Source organism: Terrapene carolina, unplaced genomic scaffold (genome assembly GCF_002925995.2).
Source record: "Terrapene carolina triunguis isolate 2854851 unplaced genomic scaffold, T_m_triunguis-2.0 Scaffold641, whole genome shotgun sequence".
Taxonomy (NCBI): domain Eukaryota; kingdom Metazoa; phylum Chordata; order Testudines; family Emydidae; genus Terrapene; species Terrapene triunguis.
The window spans coordinates 1,362,760-1,378,078 of NW_020664992.1; the positions used below are offsets into that span (position 1 = coordinate 1,362,760).

General features: G+C 58.8%; 1 protein-coding gene across 1 annotated transcript in view; it reads right to left on the minus strand.

Moving 5' to 3' along the window:
• Positions 1–729: 729 nt before the first annotated feature.
• NR4A1 (nuclear receptor subfamily 4 group A member 1) overlaps positions 730–15,319 on the minus strand; it is a 34,736-nt gene continuing 20,146 nt past the window's right edge. Inside the window, exons 2-7 of the mRNA XM_026659630.2 lie at positions 7,561–8,360; positions 6,323–6,452; positions 5,237–5,388; positions 3,639–3,841; positions 2,840–3,018; positions 730–1,932 (exon numbers count right to left, since the gene is read on the minus strand). Of these exons, the coding sequence (XP_026515415.1) occupies positions 1,676–1,932; positions 2,840–3,018; positions 3,639–3,841; positions 5,237–5,388; positions 6,323–6,452; positions 7,561–8,358 (1,719 nt within the window). The 5' untranslated portion in view covers positions 8,359–8,360 and the 3' untranslated portion in view covers positions 730–1,675. The remainder of the gene's footprint in view (positions 1,933–2,839; positions 3,019–3,638; positions 3,842–5,236; positions 5,389–6,322; positions 6,453–7,560; positions 8,361–15,319) is intronic.

A 15,319-nucleotide genomic window follows, 5' to 3' on the forward strand; every position in this document is an offset into this window, starting at 1 on the left:
GGCCCCAGCAAGGGAGGTTTGGGCAGGGCTCTCCTGGGGCAGGACAGGCCCGTGCTGGAGCTGCGCAGGGGGTCGGTCTCCAGGGCTCCCCCTGCATTTACACCAGGGGGATGTGAAAGGAGCGACTGTGCCAGGCTGCCAGCCAGGGCAGCCTGTGTCGCCACTTCGTCAGCCCCACCGACCAGCCGGAGACGGTGCTGCCCGCCAATCGCCAGGAGCTCAGCTCTGATCTGGAGCTCCCAGCTCCTGCCAAGAGCCCAGCAGGAGACACCGTTCAGGGCGGGGCTGGACGTAAATCTCGGCTTGTCAGCCACCAGAGCAGCTGGGACATCCTCCAGCCCACGGGAAGTCGTTTTAGAACACGGGCCAGACGCCACTGGTCCTGCTGTGTCCCCGAGAACAGGATCTGGGGACACTTCAGACCATCTGGATCAGCGCCCAAGGTCCGTCCAGTGTCCCATCTCCGACAGCAACCGCAGGGGAAGGGGCGGGACACCCCCCAGCTGGCAGGCGTACGATCCATCCGCCCCCCTGCGAGGCCTCATCCCGCTCCCAAAGAGACCAGCTTCCACCCTGAAGCAGGAGGTTCTGTATCCCTCCCCAACATTCAGTTCGTACAGGGCCCAGCGCAATGGAGCCGCGGCCCCAAACCTGCCAGCGTCTCTGCGCGATCCCCACTGCCAGCCGCAGCGGTACGGCACAAGCGGGAGAGAGGTACGGCTACCAGGATGTTTTTTATTTCAATATATTAAATATATATTAATCAGAAAAAAGTCACATATGGTAAATCCCGAAAAAATACACAAATATAAAGGTTGATTTTTTGTTTTACGTACAAGTTTATATACAGGAAAAGGCCAAAACGAGAGAGGAAGCCCTCCCAGGCACAGAAAGCCACGTGGTTGTCAGCAGATAGAACAACAAAATAGGCGTCTCCCTCCCAGCCTTCCCAGTGCCCCTTCTCGTCTCTCGCTGCCTCTGCAGTTCTCAGCCGTATTTACAAGGTTTAAACCCCCTCTATTTACAGAGACGTATCTGCAGCGGACAGGCGGGACGCATCCCATGTGCCACGTCCACGGCACGTGTCCGTCGCTCCCTGGGCAGCGTTGCAAAAGCACAAGGGAGGCAAGAAGCCGCTGGGAGGGTCTGGAAACTGCTTGGTTCTGGCAGCTGGGGACGGAGGAGCCCGCTCCTGGCACCATCCCTGCCTGCCCACAGGATGCAGCAGGCGGGCAGGGCAGGGCACCCCTGCGTGTGTCTCAGGACCAGCCCCTCCTACCCAGCGTGGTGAAGCGCCAGCCGTTGCAAGCGGTGAGTACAGAGCCGGGGCTGTGGGCACAGGGCTATTGGGCGTCTGAGTGCATCACCTTAAAGGCACATCGGGGTTCTCCACAGAGAAATACGTCGCGATCCACGGGTTTGGTACACGAGACGGGATGCGGAGGCCGAGCGCGGGTCAGCCACCAGGAGGTGTGCAGGGCTCTGCCCACTTCCGACAAGTCCCCGAAATCCCGGCTGGCTGTGGGGCTCGCCCCCCCGGTCTCTGGAAATGCTCCGTTGATCGTCCCACCCCCTCTGCTCAGGGGGGAGACGTATCCGTCAAAACTCCCGTTTTATAAAGCGAGCGAGCTCCCCGTGGCAGGGGCCTCACGAGTCCCGGGGGGCTGCTCCCCCCTCAGAAGGGCAACGTATCCATGAAGATTTTGTCCACGATGGGAGGGGGCGGCACCAGGTCCTCCAGCTTCAGGTAGAAGATGCGCTGCAGGCCCTGCGTGCAGAGGGTGCGTAGCTCCGGCAGCTTGCCGAGAAGCTTGGACAAGCAGTTGGGGCGCGTCTGCTCGCTCGTGGTGGACGTCACGTGGTCCTTAAGGCAGCCGACGATTTGGTTCTGGAGATCCTCCACTTTCTTGGGGTCCTTCAGCCCGTGGCGGTCTGGAAAGGAGGAGAGGGGGGGGTCACTCCCGGCCCGGCCTAGATCCTATAGCGCTGTGTGCACAGCCGGGCCATGGCAAAGCAGGCGTTTGCTCCTGCTGCTGCCTCCTGAACAGCCCCCCAACCCCTGGCCTGTCTCATCCACCCCGAAGAGCAGACAATCTCCGAGGGGAACGCCAACGGGCACGTTCTGCACCCTTTAACACAAAACCCTCTCCGAGCAGCAAGGCATTCTGGGAACTGTAGTTCGCAGCGGGCCCCTGGGAATTCGAGGCTATGGCAAGGCATGCTGTACAGGCTCTAGGGCCCCAGCATGCCTTGCTGATCGAGCCGGGTTGTGCTGGAAGCCTGGTTTAAAGAGACAAGCAGATCCTGACAGAGCCTCGGCCCCCCCCGCCTGCAGCCTCCGGGGCTGCTGGGATCCAAACAGGCCTAACTGTCCAGGCCTGCCTAGAGATTTGGGGTGCCCCCCCCCCCCCGGATCTTCCCGGGGCCCGGGTTCCGGGGGGGGGGGTGTGGAAATCAGGCCCCTCTAAGGAGGCTCATATTGTGCCGAAATCAGGAGTCACTCCTGCAAGTTAATAATGGTCAGAGCGAATTCCGCCCCTCGAGGAGCGGAGCGGGGGAGCGGAGAGCTGGAGGAAGCCAGTGGCTGGAGGAAACCAGCTCGCCTGGAGTTCCTGAGGCTTCTCCCACAGCACGAACCCCCCACCCCACCGAGGCCCCGGTCACAGCTTGCAGAAGGCTCTCCTAGTGTTACCGCCCCCCCAGCGTGAGCAGTGCAATAACCCCCCAGCCCAATGCCACAGAGGGAGCCCGTGTCCGAGCTGGGATCAGACCCTCTGGCTCCCAGTCCAGTGACCAGACTTGCCCATCCCTCCCCGGCAGCCGTGCAAAGCCGCCCCACCTGTGATGATGACGAGAGCTGTGAGGCAGGAGAAGGAGGGGACGTCGATGCTCATGCGGTGCAGGCTCTGGGAGAACTCGAGGATGGAGTCGATCCACTCCCCGAAGCCCCGCACACACTGCATCCGGTGAAGCACCACCCCGTTGCAAAAGATCAGCTTGCCTTCCTCCGGCTTCGACCTGCAAGAGACGGAGCAGAGCCGCACCTAGTCAGGAGAGAACGGAGGGCAGGCCAGGGGCTCTGCCGGCAGCAGATTGGGAGGGGGGCAGGGAGCGGGGGCAGAGCAGAAACCAGAGATGTAACAGAGGGAGCTTGAGCAGAAGGGAGTACCGGTGACAACAGCCAGGATCCCGGCCCAGTCAGTCAGGCACTAGGGGCCCTACGCAGCAGGTCTGACGTTCAGAGACTCTGGCACCACAGGACCAATCATAGAATATCAGGATTGGAAGGGACCTCAGGAGGTATCTAGTCCAACCCCCTGCTCAAAGCAGGAACAATCCCCAGACAGTTTTTTGCCCCAGATCCGTAAATGGCCCCCTCAGGGATTGAACTCACAACCCTGTGTTTAGCAGGCCAATGCTCAAACCACTGAGCTGGGCTGTCCCAGTGGAGGGGATGACCCGAGCAACAGCCTCCTCTGAAACTCTAACGGTAGATGGTTTTGCCCAAGGTCCTGATCTCTGTGCCCATCCACCGAGCCAGGCTGCCACATCACCATCCCGTGTCTCTAATCTCGGTGTCCAGCGGCCGCCTGGCTCTGGACAGGGCTGGGCGGGTTACGGAGCAGAGCGGTAGTTACCTGTAGGCCAGCCGCAGAATAAAGAGCTCCAGGAACGCAGATTCCAGAAGCAGGTCCTGATCCTCCTTGGGGAGCTCCTGGAACCCTTGGATCTTCTCCGCCCACTTGCGGATCACATCCATGGAGCCGGTGAGCAGGTCGTAGAACTGCTGCACGTCCACGCAGTCCTCCTTCTCGAACTGGTAGGAGAGAGACTCCTGGAACTGCCAAGCACACGGGCAGGGTTAGCTTCCCGCAGGCCGGGCCTCGGACCGCGCAGCTACTCATTGCAGTACGAGTCCCGGGAGAGCGGCCGGAGCTGCGTCTCTCAAAGCCATCGTACACCCTCCAGGTTAACGCACGGGCAGCAGAGAGACAGGAACCCGCACCCATCTGGGCCTGGGCGTTTTCTGCTGCCTAGCACCGACTACAGGTCTCCTGGGTTCTCGTTTGGGCTGCAGGAAGGAGTGTGCCTAGTGTTAAAGGGAGGAGGGCTGGGAGTCAGGACTCCTGGGTTCTCTGCTCCTGGCTTAATCTGTGATTTTGGGCAATTCATTGCACTGCCCTGCCTCAGTTTCCCTCAAGTAAAATGGGGATTGTCCCTAAGTCGCTGGGGCGTTGTGGGGGGCTAATGGTTTACTGTTTCTGAAGGTCACGGCGCTCCCTGGATGAAAGGAGCTGGATTGGTCCCTGAGCCTCCAGGCCAACCGGCATTTCACTGCCGAGGTCAGAGCCCAGAGCTCCAGCTCCTGGATAAATTCAATGACAGGCTCAGAAACACAGCTGGTGGGATTTATTTGCAGACAAATCCATCTGGGTGCAGAATGCTGGGCAGAGAACCCAGGAGTCCTGACTCTCAGCCCCCTTTAGCCACTAGACAACACAACCTCCTAGGGCCCAAAAGAGAACCCAGGAGTCCTGCAGCCAGGGCTAGGTGCTAGATACCCTGCGTGCATGTGGGGAAGCTGACTGGGTCAGGTAAGCCTGAGTGTGTGGTCAGCACACACGGCCCCGTGAGCACTGTGCTGCTTTCCTCCAAGAGCCTGAGGCCTCCCAAGCCACAGGGAGCCCCGTAGTGAGGCAGGGCACGGCTGGCCCCATGGGACAAGCCAGGCACAGACAGGAGGTGGCACCGCCTGAAACAGAACCTCCGAATCCTGCCACTTGGTGCTCTGCTCCAACTCACTCTCCCTTCCTAGGGCTGGGGAATGAACCCAGGAGTCCTGCTTCCCTGCACTCTGCCCTAGCTCATGCCCCGCTCCTAGGGCTGGGGAATGGACCCAGGAGTCCTGCCTCCTAGCTCTCTAACCACTGGGGAACACTGCCTTCCCAGAGCTGGAAAGAGAACTCGTGTGCCCCGCGCACTAGCCAGCAGACCATGCTGCCCCAGTCGTACAGCGCCGGAGCTCGCGTCCTTTTATGGATGGCGAGGGCTCCAGGATCCCTTCTCTAACTGCCCACAGGCCCTAGGGCTTCGCCCCCCAAAGCTCTGCTGACACGTGGGCTGCACACGGTTCCCTTCCCAGGCAGGGCTGGGGGGTGGCAGGGAGCCAGCCCTCGGAGGCGCCCTTGCTCCGGGAGCCCCAGGATCCTGGCCCCTGGCTGCGAGTGGCAGGTACCTTGGAATAGTCCAGTTTGGTGGCACTGGGTACGGAATCGATGTGCGCCCTGACGAGCGACGTGATGAGGCTGACGGGGGAGGCGTCCTGGGCCTGCTTGGGTTTGGACGGGAGCCGACCTCGGCGCCCCTTCAGGCTGTCCGTTCGGACCACTGGGGAGAGAGGAAAGGAGAACGCGGCTCAGGCAGAGGAAGCGGGTAGGTGGCGCAGAGCGAATCCGGCTCAGGGCAGCAGGGGCTGGACGTTACCGTCTGAGCGCGAGGTTTGGCCCTTTGCAATGGACAAGCCGTCATGGCTCTAAGTGGCCCCCTGGCCCCACACATAAGCTGCCCCGGCACATCAAGCATTGACAAAAGCAATGCTACCTAACCGCCGCCGGAACCGAGCGCGCCATGGAGAGGAGCGAGCCATGTTCAGAGAAAACGGGACACGGGCGGGGAAGAGACTCAGCAGGGTGGGGACGGCTCCCTGCACATCCCGTCCCTGGTTGGTTGCGGCTGCAAAAAACACAGGGAGAACGGCATGCACAAACAGATCCATGCGCACGGCTGGGGATTGGCTGCAGGCGCACACAGGCGCTGGGGGCTGGGCTGGGCGGGGGCTCACAAATGTTTGCCCCCAGAATGTTGGGAAATCTGGGGAGATCAGATGGTTGTGGTGATGTGTCCACCCACTAGTGTCCAAGTCTTGCAAGAACAGCTACTGTGTTCCTTGTGAGATTCCAGCCACGTCTCCCCCACCCCCAGCCCATCCTGTTCTGGATCCAGCCTGGAATCACAGCCACGGAAAGGCAAGCGAGCATGAGCGAGTGATGCTAAATTGGTGGGAGCTGCAAGAAAACAGCAGCACGAGACTGGGCCTGGACGTCCATACACCTGGGGACAAAGGAGCAGCGCGGTGTACTGGCAGCGGGACGGGGAGAGCAGGAGTCAGGGCTCAGCTGCCAGGAACACACGAGATTTGTTATGGGGGCTGGACACAACTCCGGCTCTCCAGCCGGCGCAGTCACTACCCAGGGATTTTCCCTAAGCCCCGGCCTAGCTAGAGCCAGCCTGGCAGAGGGACACCATGTGTCGAGCTCTGTACCTTCTTTGACCATGCCCACGGCGAGGCACTTCTGGAAACGACAGAACTGGCACCGGTTCCGCCGCCTCTTGTCCACAGGGCAGTCTTTGTTGGCCAGGCAGATGTACTTGGCGTTCTTCTGCACCGTGCGCTGCATGGAGGAGGAGAAACAAGGGAGCGCATCAGCCTCCGGCGAAGAGGGAGCGCGAGATCCCGGGTGCCCAGAGCCGGGCCCGGACGGAACAAAAGCCCTTTTGTCCCCCTAGTATTTTTATAGCAGCGTCCCCGCCCCACGGCGCCCAGTTTCCAGTTTCACATCTGAGGAGCCATGTTCCCAGGACACGAGAGGGGGAGGGAAACACATTGCTCTCCGGGGGGGGCGCCCAGACAACCAGCCACACCTACACACGTCCATCTGCAGGCAGGGACGGGGGGAGACTCGACTGCCTGCTCTTGGTCTGAGCGGTCGCTCCCTCCGGGCCCCGATTCCCCTGCCCTGCCTCCCACCCCGGGGACTCGGCGCCATCCTCCCCGCCCCAGACACGGCTTCTCTCCCCCGCAAAGAGCCAGCACTGCACGGCGCAGGGACCGCAGCTGCTCCCCGAAGGGGCCTGGATCTCAGCACAACCCGAGGCCTCCCTGAGGCGCCTGGTGCTGGGCCAGAATCACTAGCCGCTTTGGAGACCCTGGGCCACGAGGCTCATCCCCCAGCCCTGCCCCCGATGCACAAGCTATACCAGGCTTCCCCCTCCCCACGTGTGTAACGTGCCGAATCGGGGCCCAAGGGCGTGAGGGGAAAGGGAGGGAAACCACCAGAGCCACCAAGATCTTCCCACGTGGCTGGGGGTTCTGGGCCCGGCCCGAGCCTCCTGAGGCTGCGCATGGAGGCCGGTGCTCTGCATAACGGGGGCCTTGGTGACGGCTCTCTGCACAACACTCTGCCCCCCCACTCCCCCAAGCCAAGCCCAGTCGGGCGCACAGGGGCTCGCCCCATGCAGAATGGCCAAGAGGAGACCCACAGACTCCTTCACTCAGCACATCCATCGGGGCTCCCTCAGGGACCCCACCCACATCCCAGAATCCTCTGCGCTGGCTGCAAAGGATTCTGGGGCCCAACTGGGAGCAAGACCAGCCATGCGCTGGGGGCAGAGTGGGGAGGTTGTGGGCCTGCCTGCTGGCGAGCGGCCATTGGCTCTGTGGGTTCTCAGGCATTGCCCTGGGTCTCCCCTGGCCCCACATCCCCACCCCCAGCCCCATACCTTGAAAAAGCCCTTGCAGCCCTCACAGGTGCGGACGCCGTAGTGCTGGCAGGAGGCGTTGTCTCCGCAGACGGCACAGCGCCCCTCGTTGGCCCCGGGGCTGCGTGTCTTGGCCGGCGACAGGGAGCCGTCCATCAAGGCGGGGCTCTCCAAGTGCGGGGAGGCCTGGCCCAGGGACAGGCCGGAAAAGCCCACCGGGGAGCTCTGGGAAAGCGCGAAGACCTCAGCGTCCAGCCGGTGCACGGCGGCCGGCGGCACCTTGAGGGGGCTCTGGGGGACCCCGGGGCTGGGAGCCGAGGGGCCGAAGAAGAAGGCTGGCTGGGAAGAGTTGCTTTTCGGCTGCTCCGCCCAGGGCCTCATGCCCTCGTAGTTCTGAGTGGGCGAGTAGGGCCCAAAGGAGCTCTCCCACGCCGAGACCTGCGGGGTCTGGAAGCCTGGGGTGGACGGGGACGGGATGGAGCAGGGGCTGCCGTAATAGTCCGAGCCGCTCGAAGACATGGTCTCGTCCAGCTGGCTGCTGAAGGAGCCGGGGTAGCAGCCATACACCTGGAAGTCCTCGAGTTTGAAGGAAGTGGGTTGGCTGGAGGCTGGGATCTGGTACAAGAACGTGTCGAACTCCCCGCTGTAGTTCTCCATGAAGGTGTTGAAGCTGGGCAGGGAGGTGGTGGCCGCGATCTCGGTGTTGACTAGGTCCATTGTGAACTTGCTGAGCTCGGGAGTCAGGAAGTCTGCCGGGTAGCGCTCACAGGGCCCTCCGCTCTGAGGCAAGGTCCCATGCTGCATTTGGATACAGGGCATCTCTGAGCAAGGGGGCAAAGGGAAAGGCAGAGGCGTTAACATCGGGCTGGAATCGCACCCGCTCCCCAGGCCACAGCTCCCCATTCATCGGGTAGAGAACTTGCGCAGGGCACCAGCTCAGATGTGCAGCACGTGCCATGCGGGAGGCGGGCTCTAGCCTTTCCCACGGGCCCCAGGGAAATGCCTCTGATCAGGGGGTATGGAGTGAACCATGGATAAGGCACCGGACTAGGAACCAGGAGACCTGTCTTCTATTCCCAGCTCAGATGCCTTGGGCCAGTGGCTCTCAACCTTTCCAGACTATTGTACCCCTCTCAGGAGTCTGATTTGTCTCGCGCACCCCCAAGTTTCACCCCACTTAAAAACGACTTGCTTCCAAAATCAGACATAAACATACAAAAGTGTCCCAGGCAGGCTGTCACTGAACAATGGCTGCCTCTCATTGTTACCATAGAATTATCAAATAAATCCCCTGGAATATAACCGTTGGACTGACAGGTCAGTGTATGGGATATAGAGCAGTATAAACCACTCATGGTCCGTATGAAACTGTAGTTTGTACTGACTTCGCTAGCGTTTTTTATGTCGCCGGTTGTAAAACTAGATGAGTTGCCGTAGGCCCTGGAAGAGCTCTGCGTACCTCCGGGGTACAGGTTCCCCTGGTTGAGAACCACTGCCTTGGGCAAGCCACCTTCCCTCCCACGCCTGTGTTTACCCTGTGAGCGATTTGGGGAGGGACTGGCTCCCCAGCCCCTACCGTAATCTGCATCAGAACAGAGCGACAGGCCTAAAGCCACAGGGGTGGCACCTTGGCAACACTTGCTGGACAAGAACGAACGGCGCTGATCCCAAGAGGTGCTGAGCATAAAAGGAGCTGGCCAGGTCTCTGTGCAGTTCTGGGCCGGCCAGATGGCAAGCGGGAGAAAGAAATTCTATCCTCGAGCGGCATGAGCTGGTCCCTCTGCCCTTCCCGCTGGGGGGCCCTAAGCCAACAAGCCAAGGCTGGCTGGACCACGGCACGGAGGCCGAGCTCTCCACTGCTCCTCGAAGTCGGTGCCTCGGCCGAGCACGGCATGGGGCTTGCTGCTGCCTGAACTCGGGCACTGCAGGTCCGGGGGGGAGACGGCCATACGCACTAAAACCAGGTGCTTCAGGGTGAAAACCCACAGAGGGAAATTTCACCAAACAACGAAAATCCACCCGCTTGCTGACGTCTACATTGCTAGAAGCATCTGCTCCACCGCGCCAAGGTGGGGGCTCGACTCTGCCTCGGTCACAGTGGTGTAATCAGGAGTAACTCCACCCAAGTCAATGGCGTTGCCCGAGCCCCTGGTGGGCTCTGTGAACCGAGGTGTAAGGCCAACCCCCACCTTGGCCCCAGCGATCCGACGAGTGAATGGGGACAGGAATTCACAGGAGGAAGCCGGGAGCCTTGGTGTGTGAGAAGGAACCGAGGACATGGCTGTTTTGACAAGCTTGTATCTCACACCGGCCTGACATTAGCCAGCCATGGAGCAGCGCAAATTAAGGCGGTCAACGCTGCACTCAAGGTGTTTGGAGCCGAGCTAATGAACTGGCTAGCGCTGGAGACGGGGCTGAAGGTGGAGTCACACGGCTGAGCCCATCAGCCCCAACTGAGAGGAATGGTCGTTCTTAGCTGGCCCCATTGGGCAGAAAGGCCATCGACGGAAATGCTTTCACCACAAACGGAGGGAATCGCAGAGCTGCCAAAGGGCCCTGGGGTGGCCCTGCCTCCCCACCCCAGGGGCTTGGTGGGGAAGGTTTGCTGGGCCAAAATACTAGGCTCCAAACCTCCTGGGTGGGAGCGTCGGGTGCAGAGTTTTGATCCTAATTCAAAAGCCAAACATACAGCACGGGCCAGACTCCAGGAACCCTCGGCTCCTGGTTAGGAAGCTAAGTACGGGCCAGGCTCCCAGCAGGTCCTACGCACCCGCTCGCCTGAGCTCTTCGGACACTCCTGCCTCCCAAACGCCACAGCGGAGTGCATCTCTGCTGCGTTCCCTCCCGCCGGCAGCCAGCGAAGGGAGCAACCGACTTTCACCAGCACCAAACGAGGCCACTTCGGACTAGAACAGGCCAAGCAGGGCTGAGCCGGCAGCTCTGCAAAGCGTCAGGGCTGTGATCGGATGGCGGACGAGGGCGCAGAATGGCGCCTCCCAGACCTGCGGTGCACATGCAGCTCGCTGGGCCGTCCCTACCTGAGGGGCTGCCGCAGCAGATGAGCAGTGTCCTGGCAGCCCCGGCACGGCACAGACCTAGCAAGAGCCAGGCCCTGCCCCAGAGGTGTCAGTCTCGGCAGACAAGACAGAGAGAGGGGAAGGGACTTGCCCAAGGCCATACCGTAGGATACCCAGGCGTCCGGCACCCCAGCCCAGCGGGGTCCTGTGTCTGCAGCCATTCGTACGGACTCTGCCCCATTGCCACATCGTGGTGAGGGCACACTCAGGAGAGTCCCTGCAAACCTATCACCCTGATTTTCCAGGCCCATCCCAGTGTCCCCCAACTGACCTGCTCCCCTCACTGGGCAGAGTTTTGTGCCTGTCTCCGGGCACCCGAAGGACCAGCAGGCTGGCTCAGGGCACGGTGCCCCACCAGGCCGGTTCCATGTTACCGCCCTTTCCCTCCTAGGGGGACCAAAAGACACCTCTATTGGCTTGGCATACCCCCGAGCACTTCGCGTTTTGCACCTGGACCCACGCAGCCCCCCACCCCCCAGCTCCAGAGGAGCCATCTTGCTCTTGAGTTCTCACATTGAATCTGCGGCAGGGGAGGTGTTTGATAACTGCCGGCGCAGAATGGTAACCGACCCGTGCCGCTTTGCCAGCTCGCTTTCCTTTCCGACACGCCGGCCGGCCTCCCTCGCTCAACCCGGGGAGCAGCAGGGCTGGAGCAGCAGACGGGGCCATATAGAGGAGAGACGTAACAAGAGTCCCCAGGCAAGCTGAAAGCCAAGACAGAAGTAACCCTTGCAGCAAGATGATAATGTAATTCATATCGCAGACCTTTAAAGGTCATCTTCTGATTGGCCGAGAAGCCGTCCTTAACGGCCTGCAAAGGACGGCGGAATGCGGAGACATAAGAATTCCCAGCAGCATTGACACGGTTGCACCATCAGAACAAGGTTACAACGTTCTTCTGGGGCCAGCTGTTCCTTATTCAGGCAAAACTCCCATTGGCTTTGAGAACAGACTTCAGGACCTAGCCTGGTTATTTAAAAAGATCGATCCACATACAGCTCACAGCATCAGGGCCACTGTCCTCAGCCAGAAGTCACGCAGAGCGCCAAACTCACGCCCCACCCAGCTCAACGGAGACGGATTTGCTCCAGTTTAACGACATTCTCTGCTCAGAGGCCCAGGCTGGGGTCCCCTTGGCTGCAAGGAAGGGTTGGCCTGGCAGGTCAGGCTCCGACCGAACGCTCAGGAGATCTAGGTTAATTTCCCACATCTCCCTTGGGACTCTCTGGTCCCGGGTCCCCCAGATGAAGAACTGGGATAATAATCATTCTATTTTGAGCGGAAGCTTTTTGGGGCAGAGAACCTCTCTTTCTACGTTTGTGCCGTGCCCGGCCCAGTAGGCCCCGGACCTCAGCTGGGCTCTGCAGCTGCTGGTAGAATACAAATAAATAATGAATACGAATGAACAAAAGGCTCATCGGGGACTTTTCCTGGTAAAGGGAGACACAGTCAATGTGTTTCACAAGGGACAAAGCAGTAAAATGGCCTCATTAGCCAAGCAAAGTACTCGCAGGATCTCCTGTCCCCACCGCGATGTGCAGCCCAGTTATTCTGGGTTCCTAACCAGAGGCTTGGTTCTCGGCAGTTAACAACTTGCTGGGATTCGCAGTAGCCAAAGCCGGTCACCGATGCGCTCAGCCCGCCCTTAACGGTGTCTCTGGAGAAGATCTGAAGCGCAAAGGGCCAGGTCCTCGGCTCACGTACGTCACCCTGGCACCACGGAAGTCCATGCAAGGTTGATTTACACCAGCTGAGGATCTGGCCCTGGCGTCCGAGAGCAAAGAGCCCAGCTGCCAGCTAAAGAGCACATGGTGCTCAATCAGTAACAATGGTACTGACGGCTTTCCTCCAGTCCTATGTTCTGATCATATTTCCCACCATTGTGGATGACAGACATTATATAGACACACTATGCACACCTCCACAGCCAGAGCGGTCACTACGCTGCATAACAGACCCATTCAGAACTCATGAGCAGCAACAGAGCGAAAACTCAAGGCACCTGCGCCCCATACGCCCAAGCTCCAGCTGCCTGAGCCATCAGCTGTTTTCAGTATAGGGCTTATGACACACAGTTGGGTCATTCTAATTCTAACCAGCAGAGGGACCCCTCCCGCTCACACACTATTTACTACCGTCTACACCTGTTCCCCATCTCTGCTCTGCCATCGTGGTAGTCACATCAACAGAAAGAACTACATTGGCTTGTTGTTGCTATAGCAACCCAACAACACTACACACTGCTGAGCCTTTATGTTGTTGGGTTTTTTTTAAATGCAAATTGCTTTGAGTATAAATCACCACCACCACCAAGGGCAAAATATGTGATGCCTCGACCCGCATGGCCTGAGCCTCCTCACAAGGTTTGTCAGCATTCTCTCTCCCCTTCATAGGGTGACCAGACAGCAAGTGTGAAAACTCAGGACGGGGGTGGGGGATAATAGGCACCTATGTAAGACAAAGCCCCAAATATCGGGACTGTCCCTATAAAATCAGGACATCTGGTCACCCTACCCCTTCACAGCTTGCGTTTTAAAAATTTGCAAGGGAATGGTCAACAGGAAAAGTCGATTTCCTGGACGATTAAAGCTTACTCTGGGTTTTCGCAGGCGCGGCTTGCTTATTCAAATTTATTTTTTCTTTCCTCTTTTTAAAATTCTCCTTAAAGGAGACCGATACACAGATGATGATGTTTTAAAGCAATAGAAAAATCCCTCACATGCGCCCCCTGCAGTCTGCCAGATAGTACTTCAAAAATTACCATGCACTATGGACTTGTGCACTTGGTTGCACCGACGTACATCTGGAGCGACACGACTGAAGTCACTCTGGATTTCCAGCAGGGTAAACGAGAGCAGAATCTGTTCCCCTCTCTAACTACTCTCCTATGATTCTAATATGTAGCCTGATCCAGGGAGATGCTGCAGATAATGGCTCAAGACCAGGCCTGTTAATTTTTGATACAATGAGTATTTATAAGGTGCCCCTCCCTGTGGGATCCAGAAAAATGCATGACCCCCTGCGATCGAATACGGTCGCACAGGGGGTGACAGCACCATGTTCACAAGTCTTTAGCCAAAGCACAAGAGCGCCTCGCCTCCCCTCCCCCCAGGGGGCAATAAATCGACTTTGCCAGCCTTTCAGCAAGTTAGAAATGAACGGAGCCTGGGTGGTGAATCTGGTTGCCAGGTGTGTCAAGGCAAAGCTGCGTCTGTTGCTTGGGTCCAGCCAGAAACTGCATGCCTCCCCCCCACCCCAGCAGGATCCAGGCTCAGCAACCATATAAAAGGGAGCAAGGTGGGGCCTTTCCTGACTTGCTCCCCTGCACCGTGCTGGTGCCAAGTTGTTTTGCAAGTCAAAATTCAGAGGGATTTTATTTTTATTTAAAAAAGAAACAAAAAACCAGCTGCTCTGTTCAGAGACTAGACCAGCCACGCAGCAGAAAGTCCACTCAAAGTTTGCTGTTCTACAGCAGCTCTGCACACGGGTCAAAGGAGGGTCCCCGTTTGCATCCCAGAACTGTCAACACAAAATAATATTGGCAAAACCAATGAACTGACCATTTGATTAAAGCAGGGGTTCTCAAACGTCATTGCACCACGACCCCCTTCAGACAACAAAAATTGCTACACGACCCCCGGAGGCCAAGGATCAGAGGAGTAGCCGCGTTAGTCTGCGTCCACAAAAACAATGAGGAGTCCGGTGGCACCTGAAAGACTAACCGATGTATTTGGGCATTATTTGGGCGGGGGGGGACCGAAGCCTGAGCCCGCCTCAGCTCTGCCGCCCCTGGCAGGGGGGCCAGGGACAAAACCAAAGCCCCACCGCTCTTGACGGGGGTGGGGGGCAAAGCCAAATCTCAAGGGCCTCAGCCCCAGGCGGGAGGCCTGGAACCTGAGCGCCCCCCCCCCACACACACTCAGGGCTGAAGCCCTTAGGCTTTGGCCCTCGGCAATGGGGCTCTGGCTTCGGCCCTGGGCCCCAGCAAGGCTGTCAACCCTTGGCGACCCCATTAAAATGGGGTCCCGACTCACAGTTTTGAGAACTGCTGAAATAAAGTGCCCTCCTGGATGCCTTGCTAAAGGCAGGGGATTTCAGAGGTGTGTGTTTATGTTGCAGTGTCAGATGACAGTAGAAGAATTATTACATTTAAAGCGGTCTGAAAAAAGTGTGTGTGTGTAAAACCTGGGAGCAGCAGCTTTGCTAAAACAATGCTAAAAGTGAGCCCCTCAGGGACTCAACACAATTTACACACTTTTTGACTGGGCCAGGTCTGCAACCCCTTGCAACGCCCCCCACACACTTTAAGCACGGCACTTCAAACAGCAAAACAAGGAAGCCGAGCGCCAACTTGGACTGCAGAAAGGAGGACAGAGTTCTGGACACGGGCAAGGTGGTAATTTGCAGAGGGGCTTTAAAGAGCTGTTGGAGAGCTCCCGTTACTTTGCCATATGCCCACAGCAATCCTGACCCACGGTCACTTCTCACGCAGCCGGCCCTCAGTGCAACACACAGCATCAAATCTGATCCGCCAACGCAAGAGCCCCCCACCTCCCTCCAAATCAAATGGACACAGCTGCGTTTAGACAGCAAAGAGCAGCAGCAGACACTGCCCCTGCAACCTCCACCCCCCCCCCAGCACAATGTCAATCAAGACTAGAAAAATAAAACCACCCCGCTCAGCGCCACCTGCATGCACCCCC